This window comes from Mirounga angustirostris, unplaced genomic scaffold (assembly GCF_029215605.1).
Source record: "Mirounga angustirostris isolate CCGP_5_RB_7025 unplaced genomic scaffold, mMirAng1.0.hap1 SCAF_1, whole genome shotgun sequence".
Lineage (NCBI taxonomy): Eukaryota > Metazoa > Chordata > Mammalia > Carnivora > Phocidae > Mirounga > Mirounga angustirostris.
Window position 1 is genome coordinate 209,067,837 of NW_026991709.1, and position 13,970 is coordinate 209,081,806.

The 13,970-nt window shown below is 39.5% G+C and overlaps 1 protein-coding gene across 1 annotated transcript; it reads left to right on the forward strand.

Moving 5' to 3' along the window:
• Nucleotides 1-7,899: 7,899 nt before the first annotated feature.
• Nucleotides 7,900-13,937, forward strand: LOC123863065 (putative gustatory receptor clone PTE01). Its single transcript, XM_045902238.2, has 3 exons — nucleotides 7,900-7,912; nucleotides 10,912-10,999; nucleotides 12,930-13,937. Exons 1-3 carry the CDS (start codon nucleotides 7,900-7,902, stop codon nucleotides 13,873-13,875), a joined length of 1,047 nt encoding a protein of 348 aa, XP_045758194.2. The 3' UTR covers nucleotides 13,876-13,937.
• The last annotated feature ends 33 nt before the right edge of the window (nucleotides 13,938-13,970 follow it).

Below are 13,970 nucleotides of genomic sequence, written 5' to 3' on the forward strand. Positions count from 1 at the left end.
TCTATAAAATTTGAACCAGTTTAGTCCTTATATGTTTGGAACAACTCACCAGTCAATCTGTCTTACCGGTTTTCTTCACAGAAAGCTTTTGAAAGATAGTGTCACTGGTGAATGACACCAAATATAAATAGAAGATTATTCAGGTTTTTTTTATTTGTTCTTGTTAGTTTTGCTAAATTGTATCTGTCCATTCCATAACTTTTCAAATGTGTTGGCATAAATTTTATTCATAATATCCTGTAATTCCCTTTTAATGTCTGAAAACTGTCATTATATCCCCTTTTCATTTCTGATATTGGTAATATATATGTTCTCTTCCTTTTTCTTCACCCTGTTAGGGATTTAGATATATTAATTTTTTCAAAGAACCAACTTTATTCTGCCTTCTGATTCTTTAATTTTTGGTTTTAGTCCCTTCTATTCTATTTGGGTTTAATTTAATTCTAGCTTTTGAGGTAGATGCTTATATCAGTGCCTGTCTCCTGCTATGCTTATAAATCTATCCAATCAGAACTTTCTACCATTCACATCAGTAGCAATGTGCTCAAGATATATGCAGAAAAATACTGTTTCTGTGCCTGTTATCTTAAGGTCACGGGGCTTCCTTGGTGGAATGGGAAGAAAACTGGACTGGGAGTCGAGACACCTGATGGTTTTTACTTTCCAACTCTACCTCTGTGACTTTAGAAAAGTCACTTAAGCCTTCTGGTCCTGAATTTGCTGTGTGTATGTGTGTTTAATTTTTTTTTTTTTTATGAAATAATTATAGATTCTCAGTAACCTGTGAAAAAATATGTATGGGGAAATTCCATGTATCCATCACCCAGTTTTCCCCAGTGGAAATCCAAGAGCTTACTTAAATTTTGCCAGTTTGAGATGCATGTGTGTGTGTGTGTCTGTGTGTGTGTGTGTCTGTGTGTTTCTTTGCAGTTTGAACATGTGTAGATGAATGGACCTACTACCATAATCAGAATACAGAACTGTTCCATCACACAAAAGAACTCTTGGGCACCTGGGTGGCTCAGTCGGTTAAGCATCTGCCTTCAGCCCAGGTCATGATCCCAGGGTCCTGGGATCTAGCCCACATCCCACATCAGGCTCCTTGCTCAGTGGGGAGTCTGCTTCTCCCTCTGCCCCTCCCCCTGCTCATGCTCTCTCTTGCTAACTCTTTGTCTCTCAAATAAATAAAAAGTAAAAAAAAAACCTCTTTAGTTACTTGGTATTCAGACCCAAACGTCTCCATCACTAGCCCTAACAACTACCAATATGTTCTCCATCTGTATAATTTTGGTTTTTTTCAAGAATGTTATGTAAAGAAACCATATAGTATGTAACCTTCTGGAGACAGACTTTTTTTTCACTCAGCATAATCCCCTTGAGATACATCCAAGTTGTTGTGTGAAGCTGTGTCCTTTTTTTATTGCTAAGATGTTAACCATGGGTTTTCTTGAGGTGCTTTTCATCAAGTTAAGTTCCCCTCTTCCTAGTTTGCAGAGTTGAAAAAAAAATCATGAATATAGGTTTTGGGTTTTGTCAAATGCCTTTTCTGCATCAATTGATATGATCATAGCCTGCTGATATGATGGATCACAGTGATTTTCAGATAATGGACCAGCCTTGCACATCTGGAATACATTTCCAGTCGTGGTGTGAAATTCCTTTTATACATTGCTGGATTCAATTTACTAATAGTTGCTTTTTTGTTATTTTCCTCAATTATAAAATATATTTTAAGGCTAATATATTTTTAAAAATCTGTATGGTGTTAAAAATAGACAAAGAAGAAGAAATAAGTTTTTGTGTTTAAGGCAGATATATTATCAACATTGGCCATAAATCAAAGTCATTCAGTACCATCAGATGCATATAGGAGATGCTACTGGAGCGGCTGGGGTGGGGGCAGGGATCACATCATTTCTGTGGGATCAGAAACACTTCCTTCACTACCTCAAGTTTTTATACTGTGGAAGAGTTTAGAGGATGAAGGTTTGATTCAGAGATGATTTGAAGAGAAGGGGGCTAGTTTGGTTTTATGTAAAGAGAAAAGGTTAAAAAAATATTTAACATTTAATGAGCTTTTATTCTGTGTCATTCACTGTTTTGACATCCATGTATTAACTTATTTGATCAGCACAAAATTATATGAGGCAGATACTTAAATCAACATAATACACATGGTGAAATAGATTCACAAATGAGCTCAAATAATTGCCCAGAATTACATAGTATGTGGTGGAACTATGTCTGAATCCAGAACCCAGACTTTTTTTTTTTTTAAGATTTTATTTGTGTGAGAGAGAGAGGGGCAGGCAGGCAGAAGGAAATGCAGTCTCCCCACTGAGCAGGGAGCCTGATTTGGGACTCAATTCCAGGACCCTGGGATCATGACCCGAGCCGAAGGCAGGCACTTAACCGACTGAGCCCCCAGAACCCAGGCTTTTTAATACTACACTCTACTGCCTCCAAGGATCAAAGCATTCTGAAGAGTCAGGACAGGCAGGATTGGGTGTGGTTGAATGGGGAACTCATAGGGTTAGGTGGGGCTGTGGGCAGCATTCTGGGTGTAACCCTCACTTGGCATCTTTTAGGCAAGGACCAAGTACCTTCTCAACCATCTGTATCATATGGCTCCCTGTGTTATGGAAGGAGTGTGGTTACCAGGGAAGAAGAGAACCCAGTCAATTGAGTATGAAAGACCAAGATTGCTTTATCTTTGAATACAGAGGACACATTGTTAGCATTATATAAATACTGATAGCTTGATTTGACCAAAAGGTTTATTGACTGATTGTGTCAGGCACGATTTGAAACACTTTATAGCTGCAATGTGTTTACTCTTAACAATAACGAGTGATTTCAGATAAAATAATTCTACTCAAAAACAACTAGAAACAGAATAAAGAAGAGTGCTAGATAAGGGAAATATACAATTTAATTGTTTTCTAATATGGCAATAGAAATCAATTAGCAACAAATGAAGCCAATGATGTCACTCAAATTAGCAAAGAAAAAAAATTACCAAGGAATAAACTCCATAAGGAATATAAGTACTTATATTAAGAAAAGTATGAAGTTCTCCCTGCAGACATATAAATGTACAAATAGGGAGGTCTTTTCAGGTTCTAGCGTGGGAAATGTTAATAAGGATGCCAATATTCCTGATATTATTTCATCATCAATGCTATTTCAATAAATCAAAATTGCAATAGAATTTTTAAGTGGAAATAATCTTTACAGAAAGAGCCTCCCTTGTGGATATGTGCCTAGAGAGGCCAAGTGAACTCCCCTCTGCGAAGAGGGGGCACTCCGAAGTCATTGAGCTGGACCAAGGACACTTTTTCCTCCTATGGTTCTCCAAGATTGTGAAGTCTTCGGGGAGTGGAGTTCATGGACTAGTTGAGCTAATTATGAGCTCTGCATCCACATCTCCAGGCCACAATTCCATTATCAGCCTGTGTCTCCAGCCTTTCAGGCTGCCACTCCCTGTCTAGTGGGCTTCATACCTGTGTCTCCTCCCAGAGTAGTAACCTCCACCAAGAGGCCTGGCCTGAGTCTGTCTGCCATTCCTTGGTACATAGCCTCAGCCATTGTTGCTCACCAGGCAGGAGGGGCAGCCCCCTTCCTCCTTGCTCATGCAAAGTCACAGTGCAACCAGTGAGTGCCATGGGCGACAGCGGATGGAGGAGGGGCTGGGGGAGCATTGTTTCCTTATTGTCAGGCAAGCAGGACATTTGGGTTAGACAGATGGCAGGGTACCAACATGCAAAGTTTTCCCTCCAAGCACTGCGAAGTTTATGTTCTTGGTTCTAGTGAGAGTCTAAGAACCCTCATTCAGAGTTCTGCTTTCCTCCCACACTGGTTCTAGCTCTACCGTGGCGGAAACCGGTCTCTGAACTGTCACTGAGCCCTCCAAAATCATGAAGTGATGAGGATGATGAAGACCTTAAGCATGATATCATTAACTTCATTGGCTTCCTACATGGCAGGCTCTGAGCTAAGTGTTCTGTGTAGCTTGTTTCATTTCATCGGCATAACCACCACCCTCTAAGGAAGAGGACTGCACATCATCGTCATTTTACAGATGAATAAGGGAGCACAGCATTTAAATATAACTTGTATTAAGTCATGAGGTAAAATGGGTATGAATTCAGATTTGAATCCTCACATCCAGACTCCAGACACAGGTCATCTAGCCGTTATTCCCTCCTACCAACCCAGTCTGTCATTTCACCTGCCAGGTCACTTGGCAGGTTTCCAGTAGACCTCAACGGGGAGTAATGAGTACCCCTTCCACCAGCTAGACTATAGTAATAGAACGTAGGAGCGCAGCTGAGATCAAGATAGGGATCATAGAAGGGTCAGCCGATTATAGTTTAGGGCATGTCTCTCTTTTTTCCCTGCTCCTACATTTTCCTTAAACTGTCTTCTTTCTCCTTCATTCTAGTTGCAAGGATTAAACAGTATAGTGGAAGCCATATATGTGATGAATGTGTATAGAAAGTTCAAAATAGACTTCAGATATTATTAATAGGCTAGTTTCATATTATTTGATTAAAATATCCTGTGATCTGAAGGTATGGATTTCCCTAGATCTTTGACAGGACATTTTATTTTGTCCTTATACATGTAGATACTGAGTGGAGGGAAATACTGAGTCTCATTTCTGATTTCTCAGAGCCTATTCTATCTTTGGCACAGAGTAGGCAACAAAAACAAAAAAACATCTCTGTTAAACATTAAATAGCCCCTTAATTTTTTTTTAAAGATTTTATTTATTTATTTGACAGAGAAAGACACAGTGAGAGAGGGAACACAAGCAGGGGGAGTGGGAGAGGGAGAAGCAGGCTCCCCGCAGAGCAGGGAGCCCAATGCGGGACTCGATCCCAGGACCCTGGGATCATGACCTGAGCTGAAGGAAGACGCTTAATGACTGAGCCACACAGATGCCCCATAAATAGCCCCTTAATATTTAAGTTAACATACAAAAACATGTGAGTTTAATCAGTCATCAAATGCATTAAAATGACTGAGCAATTTAGGGAGAATTAGGACTTCTATATCAATAATCTGGTAGTATTTCCATTTTCTCAGTTAATATTTGTGGCACTAAGAACACTTAACATGAGCTCTACTCTTTTAACAAATTTTAAAGTGTTCATATATTACTGTTGACTTTAAGTACAACATGATACATCTCTAGAGCTTATTCGTTTTGCTTGACTGAAACTTTATGCCCTTTGATTAGGAACTCTCCATTTCCCCCTTCTGCCACCATTCTACTCTAACTCTATGAATTTGACTATTTTAGATACATAAATGGAATCATGCATTATTTATCATTGTAATTGGCTTATTTCACTTAGCATAATATCCTTAAGGCTCACCCCCGTGTTGTTTCAAATGACAGAATTTCCTTCTTTCTTCAGGCTGAATAGATATGTAGTATAATATATATATAATAGTATGTACTATATAAGTATAGTAGTATATATACAGAATAATAGTATATATACGCACTTTTGTATATATATGATTTGCATTTCTTTGATGAATAGTGATATTGAGCACTTTTTCATATACTTGTTAGCTATTTGTATATCTCCTTTGGAAAAATGTCTATTTAAGTCCTTAACCCATTCTTAAAATCAGGTTATGAGTTGTTTGTTTTTGTTTACCATCGGGTTGTAGGAGTTCCTTATATATTTTGGAGATTAACCAATTATTGGACATATGGTTTGCAAATGTTCTCTCCCATTCCATAGGTTGCCTTTTCACTGATGAGGAATCTGAAGTGCACTGATTGGCCACAGGTCTGAAATTGTTGGTGAGATCAGGTGGAATTGTGTCTTTAAATCCCATACCCTTTCTATTATCTTCAGTGCCACTCTTATATCAAGGATATTAGCACCACTCGGAGATAGCTACTCTGGACCTTCCTGGCCCCTTCCCATCCAGGCTTTCCCCTCCATGCATAGTGCTAATCGATTAGTAGCACTCATTCTAAATTTTGAAGTTTGATGAGGAAAAAGAAAGTGTCACCTGGTTGGAGACTGTCAAATGAGATATCAACAGTAATATTAATGTATTAGGATTCTCTAGAGAAACAGACCTAACAGGATATGTATATATTTACATAGAGATTTAAGAAATCGGTTCACGTGATTATGGAGGCTTGCTAAGTCCAAATTTTGCAGGGTAGGCTAAGCAGGCAGGAAACACAGGAAGAATTGCAGTTCAAGTCCAAACACAGTCTGGTGGAAAGATTCCTGCTTCCTCCGGGAGGTCAATCTTTGTTCTATTAAGGCCTTCAACTGATTGGTTAAGGCCCACCTACATTATAGAGGGTAATCTGCTTTACTCAAAGTCCACGATCTAAATGTTAATCTCAGCCAAAAAATACTTAAAAATACTACCAGATTCTTTTTTTTTTTAAGATTTTATTTTTTATTTATTTGACAGAGAGAGAGATAGAGCAGGAACACAAGCAGGGGAGTGGGAGAGGGAGAAGCAGGCTTCCCGCCGAGCAGGGAGCCCGATGTGGGACTCAATCCCAGGACCCTGGGATCATGACCTGAGCTGAAGGCAGACGCTGAATGACTGAGCCACCCAGGCGCCCTACCAGATTCTTGATATAGAAGTCCTACTTCTCCCTAAATTGCTCAGTCATTTGAATGCATTTGATGATTGATAAACTCACATGTTTATGTATGTTAACTTAAAAATTAAATCTGAGTTTTTTTATTAAGATGTATGAAACTTGAAAGTCAGAAGGAGTACAGGCACTATCCCACCTGAGAAGTGGAAGGCCTCAGACCCTACAAAGGACATTTACTTTTCCTATGATCTTGGTCCATTAATATTAACAAGCCCTCAGAGATTGGGAGAACACAGACCAATTTGGTTAATTATGAGCTCTGTGCATTGAGCTTTCAAGCCCACATAACTGTAAATAATTGGCTTTTGCCCTGCAAACTTTCAGTTGGCCAGTCCCAGCACGGTTGGATCTGTGTGTGTGTCTTCTCTTCCCAGAGTCACTGTATGCATCAAGGGGTCCATACCTGACTCTGTCTTCCTGCCCGTCCTGAGAACAGAGCCTGAACCTTCATCACTCACAGGCATAAGAAGGGTGATGGATCGTCATTTCCTTGTCATGCCCCAGCATAGAGGCCCAACAGTCCAGTGAGTGATATTGGAGATACTGGATACAGGAACAACCAGGGGAGCATTGTTTCTTCATCATCAGGACAAGCAGGGTAGTTGGAGTAGCCGGGTGGAAGGGCAACAGTATGCAGGTTCAGCTCAGAGGCCTGTGGAATTTATATTCTTGGTTCTGGTGGGAATCTGAGAATTGTCATTCAGAGTTCAGCTTTCCTCCCACACTGGTTCTAGCTCTTGTAGGAATCTCCCTCACCAGAGCAGGAAATAAGTCCCTCTGAACTGTCCCTTAAACATTCCACAATGACCATGAAAGTGATGATGAAGATGAGCAGGGGAATGATGCCCGATGACCATATACATGATATCATGAACCTTTATTAAGGATTCCGGTCCTGGGCTCTGAAATAAGTGCTTTATGTAGACTGTTTCTTTTTATCTGCCTAGTCACCCCTAAAATATATGTGTACACATTATTGTTCTTTTACAGATGAGGAGAGCATTATAGCCTTTTAATGTAACTTGTCCCCAGTCTTGGGAAAGAATGGGATGAAGCCAGGTTTCAGTCAAACAGTCTGACTCCAGACACAGTGCACCTAGCCAGTATTCTCCCTTTGCCAATGCAAACAACCGTTTTGCTTCTCTGGTCATTCCATCCATGCACTCTCTGCTCACTGTGTTCTTCTCTTTGGAGGTTACTGGTAAACCACAGTGGTGCGCTGTTGGTGCATAACTATAGGAATGATGGCTGAAGATCGTTGGCAGGGATCATAGAAAAAGCCGACTCATGACAGTTTAGGGTAGATTTTTTGTGCACGCCCCTGCTCCTGGATTTTGCCTCAGCTGTCCACTTCCTCTTCCATTCTAATAAGTTAGTCCTTCTCCATTTCAAAGGGAGACAACGTCAATGTCTCAGGTTCCACCCACACTCAGGAAGCCAGAAACTATTAAAAGATGTACAATAGATGTGCTATTGGTTAAGACCTATGGATCTCTGCTTTAAAATTTCTGAATTTTAACAGTAAAGAAATTAACTGCATGTGCCTCAGATCCACAATATAATTTTAAGTCCTATCTTCTCTACTTACTATCTAGTGAGCTGGAGCAATTTCTTAGTATCTCTGAGCCTCAAAATTGTTATCTGAATTGATTCTTAGTTGATGCCACTCCACTAAGTAAGGACTAAGTAGATAGGAATACTACCAATGTGGTTAAATATGTGATGGATGCCTATAGTAAGGGCAAAAAATTTAGATATTATTATGGATAATATTGATTAATATTGTTAATACCAACTTTTATACCCTTCAACCAAAATATCCTGTGATCTGATTGTTTGGTTTTCTTTTTTTTTTTTTTTTAAGATTTTATTTATTTATTTAACAGAGAGAGACACATTAAGAGAGGGAACACAAGCAGGGGGAGTGGGAGAGGGAGAAGCAGGCTTCCCGCCGAGCAGGGAGCCCGATGCGGGGCTCGATCCCAGGACCCTGGGATCATGACCTGAACCGAAGGCAGACGCTGAACGACTGAGCCACCCAGGTGCCCTGATTGTTTGGTTTTCAATGGCTTTCTGACAAAAAATTTAATTTTTATCCTTATACAAATTAAGTACCGAGTGCTTGGAAGGAAATGACTGAATCACATTCATTTCTGATTCCCCAGAGCTTATATCATCTTTGGCACAGAGTAGGCAACCACCACAACGAAACCCCCAAATATGTTAAATATTGAGTAGACCCTTCTTTGAGTCACAGGAACAAAGCATAGTCAATATGGCTTGTACACACGAGTGCTTTCCTGCCTGTGCCTTCATCCATTTTAGGGACAGGAGATCATATAAAATAGCACTTGTTTGTATCTATGTCATAAACATTCAATAGGATCTTTTTTTTTTTAGTAGGCTCCATGCCCAGCATGTTGCCCAACACGGGGCTTGAACTCATGACCCTGAAATCAAGACCTGAGCCTGGGATCAAGAGTCGAACACTTAAACCAACTGAGCCACCAGGCAGCCCTCTATCATTTTCTATTTAATAGCGTCTACAACATTCAGTTATTCAAAAATCATCACAGTGATTTTCATAAGTATGAAAAAGAAAAGGCAGAATGAGAAGGGGAAGATAAATTTTACTGTGTAGGCTTAGACACCTTTTAGGATTTCCAGCGCCCTGAGACAAGAGAGCCTCCAGATTCTCTGCCATATAACCCAATAAAAGGTTATTAAAACTTTTAGGATTGCATTTCATCAGTAAACCCACAAGAACAATAATGATTCAAATTCTGGTTACAGGGCGTGTGGGTGGCTCAGTCAGTGAAGCTTCTGTCTTGGGCTCAGGTCCTGATCCCAGCGTCCTGGGATTGAGCCTCGAGCCTCGGATCAGGGCTCCCTGCTCAGCGGAGAGTCTGCTTCTCCCACTTCCTCTGCCCCTCCCCCCTTATGCTCTCTCTCCCTCAAATAGATAAATAAAATCTTAAAAAAAAAAAAAAAAGCAAAAAAACAAATTCTGGTTACAAAACAATGACCAAATATTTATTAAGTTCCACTTTAGATGGAATTTTAGATGCCACACATCTCTGGAGATGGCTGTTAACCTTTTGATTTCCAGAGAAGTGAGGCCAGCACAGACAGGATGAGGGATTTACATGTCTTCCTGTGAATTAGGGTACTGGACCAGTGATTTTCAGGAGCACTCATGGCAGTAATATGGTGGATCATAGGACGTCCCATGAATAGTAACGCACTTTACAGCCCAGTCTGAAAATCCGAGATACGGAAATATTATACCCTATGTAAGATGGGAATTTTTATATGGAGCTATCACAGAATGACTATTATTAGATACTTGAGAAATATTCTGATTCTATACTTTAATAATAGCATGTAGTTGATAGCAACTAATTTTTCTACTGGGAAAACAAATGTAGGCAATAAGTAGTGAAATTGAACTTGCATTGATTTTTATTTTTTATTTTTTAAAGATTTTATTTACTTATTTGAGAGAGAGAGAATGAGAAAGAGAGCACATGAGAGGGGGGAGGGTCAGAGGGAGAAGCAGACTCCCCGCCGAGCAGGGAGCCCGATGCGGGACTCGATCCAGGGACTCCAGGATCATGACCTGAGACGAAGGCAGTCGCTTAATCAACTGAGCCACCCAAGCGCCTGAACTTGCGTTGATTTTTATAACACAAACAACATCCTCCATGCAGATGTCATATGGAAATTCTCACCTGCATGATATGCAGAAAGGCAGAAGGATTTTCATAGGGTTGTTGAAATAAGGAATTGATAAACAAAATGAAGTTATTTCCTCAGTTAATACTATGTATCACTTAAAGTGTTATAACTAGATTTAAACACAATGTTGTAGTAAACAAGAACACTTTATATGCAGTGTGACTAGTAATATACTATTTAGGTAAATTTTCAAGAAGACGCTTTGTAAACACATAAATAATAACATTATGGAAACGCCAGAAGAAAATATACTCACCTAATTAATGACAGTGATTGCTTTGGGGGACAGGTATGCAGGGCAATGGGATCATGTAGGGATTTAAAGAAAGCTAAAATTTTATCAGTAATATTTCAAATCTCTATAAAATATGAGTTTGGAAGCAAATATTAGTAAATGTTTATATTTTAATATAGCTATTGGGTATTCATTATAGTAATAATAGGTAATATTCATTGAACATGTTCGAAGTGCCCAGCAATATTTTAAGGCATTGTTCTTGACCCTGGCTCTAAATTAGGACCACCAAGAATCGTGCATGTAGAGATTATTATTCAGTTGGCTCTAGGCAATACACAGGACATCAGTATATTTTACAACATTAACGGGTAAGCATAATAATCAACTAGGATTGAGAACCACGGGTCTGAGCACTTTATGTTTTATTTAATTTCTCCAAACACTCCAATAAGGTAAGTTCAGTTATCTCCATTTTACCAGTGTAGAAACTCCCCACGTGTTTGTTATGTTCATCTTTGTACTTCTCTCTTTTGCATTTTTCTCTAAATTAAATCGTAGTGTGACCTGTCAAGAGAAATGAATATCAGAGTTGCCTTCAGGGAATTGATTTAAAAATAATTGTATTTAGGAGCACTTGACTGGTTTAGTTGGTGGAATGTGCAACTCTTGATCTCGGGGTCATGGGTTTGGTTGGGTGTGGAGATTGCTTAAAAATAACATCTTAAAAAAAATAACTGTATTTAAGGAGAATTGATTTTATTACTTATTTATGTATTTATTTATTTATTCTCAACAACATGGATGGACCTAGAGGGTATTATGCTAAGCAAAATAAGTCAGAGAAAGACAAATACCATATGATTTCACTCATATGTGGAATTTAAGAAAAAAATAAATGAACAAACAAAAAAGACAAACAAACAACCCCCAGACTCTTAAGGGGAATTAATTTTCAAAAGAATGAATAATTAAGGAGAATTCTCCCTGTTTCAGTAAAGATTGAAGTTAAGGAAGCACAAGAAGGCTGATTTCAGACCTGGTTTGGGGGGTCTTGTAAGCTCCTAAATTCCTCTCTATAATTAGAGTTGGATTTCATGAGGACGCAGCACTTCCAAATGTTTAGGATTAGAAATATATGTAAGCACTTTTACCAATACCAAAGCACTACAAAATAGAGACCAAAAGCAAAGCAAAACAAAACAAAACCCCAAAGAGAGTGTCAAACACCAGTGTCAATTTCCCTGAGATTGTGTAGGGTTGATATTTAATCCTGCATAAACTGAGAGATAGGAAGATAGTATTTTTTAAAAGTTATTGTTTAATGATCCACAGGGGCATTGTACACGAATACCATGTACTGGGTCACTGACACTGCATGATTTTGTGCATTTAACCAAAACATACTTATCAAAATTTGAAGTCTATCAGGTCACAGTTAAGAGTTATATTAGAAAAGACTAAAAAGACAACCCATATATTTGAGTGAGCATGTATTTCCATGGAGGAGAGATGTCGAAAACAGAGTGATGAAAACCCCTGGAGATAATTAACATGTTAAAAAAAAAACCTTTCTGATTATAAACATTTTATTTTATTTTATTTTATTATTTTATTTTTTTTAAAGATTTTATTTATTTATTTGACAGAGAGAGACAGCGTGTGAGAGGGAACACAAGCAGCGGGAGTGGGAGAGGGAGAGGGAGAAGCAGGCTTCCTGAGGAGCAGGGAGCCTGATGCGGGGCTCGATCCCAGGACCCTGGGATCATGACCTGAGGCTAAGGCAGACGCTTAACGACTGAGCCACCCAGGCGCCCCAAACATTTGATTTTAATTTAGAATGTCAGTAATGTAGTTCTAGCAATTATACAGTTTATCAATATTCTAAAGGGAATTTCTTGCACTTATTTGAATAAAATAAGGCTGCTTCTAAGTGTCCTTTAATTAGAATGATTTTTTTCCTTAAAGGGAGAAGAATGTTTCTTATTCGGCATGTTTCTTTAAGAGTATTTTATGGTGATCATGGATTTATCATTTATCTCTAAATGTTCTTGGTCCTCTAACATTCTTCAGTTGAGTGTCTTTAAAGTGTGTATAGAGAAATGTGAATAACACAGAAACCAATTAGGAAACGGTTCTAAGAAAATTGGATTTGAGACACAGAAATATTGCTGAACGCGCTGGAGGGTATGGCCCCAAGTGTGAATATTTTACTTGTTAATTGCTCGAATATGCAATAGGGACACAGTGCTGACTGCCCATTTACTTGATTCACTTTTCCAACCCTCTTTTCTTTTTCAGAAGGTGTCCAAGCTACATAGAACCACAAAATCTAACAAGGGTCTCAGAATTCTTCCTCACGGGACTCTCAGATGATCCAGAACTGCAGCCCCTTCTCTTTGGGCTGTTCCTGTCCATGTATCTGGTCACCGTGCTCGGGAACCTGCTCATCGTCCTGGCTGTCAGCTCTGACTCCCACCTCCACACCCCCATGTACTTCTTCCTTTCCAACCTGTCCTTGGCTGACATCGGTTTCACTTCTACCACAATCCCCAAGATGATCGTGGACATCCAAACTCAGAGCAGAGCCATCTCCTATATGGGTTGCCTGACTCAGATGTCCTTTTTGATCCTTTTTGGATGTATGGAAGCTATGCTTCTGACTGTGATGGCGTATGACCGGTTTGTGGCCATCTGTCACCCTCTACACTACTCAGTCATCATGAACCCCCACCTCTGTGGCTTCTTAGTTTTGTTGTCTTTTTTTGTTAGCCTTTTGGACTCCCAGCTGCACAATTTGATTGTGTTAAAACTTACCTGCTTCAAGGATATGGAACTTTCTAATTTTTTCTGCGATCCTTCTCAACTCCTGAACCTTGCCTGTTCTGACACCTCCACCAATAACATTGTCATGTATTTTGTTGGTGCCATCTCTGGCTTTCTCCCTATCTCAGGGATCTTTTTCTCTTACTATAAAGTTGTTTCCTCCATTCTGAGAGTCCCATCCACAGGTGGGAAGTACAAAGCCTTCTCCACCTGTGGCTCCCACCTGTCAGTTGTTTGCTTATTTTATGGTACTGCTATTGGAGTGTACCTTGGATCAGCATTGTCGCCTTCCTCCAGGAAGGATATGGTGGCCTCGGTTGTGTATACCATAGTCACTCCCATGCTGAACCCCTTCATTTACAGCCTGAGAAACAGGGACATCAAGAGTGCCCTTTGGAGGTTCCTCAGAAGAACAGGCTAATTTCAGTATGTGTGCAATCCTTTTTGAAGTGTGGGTTGAAAAAAATTGGCAAAACCAAACATGTAGACCAGCAAATACTGCTTTCTTGGTCACAA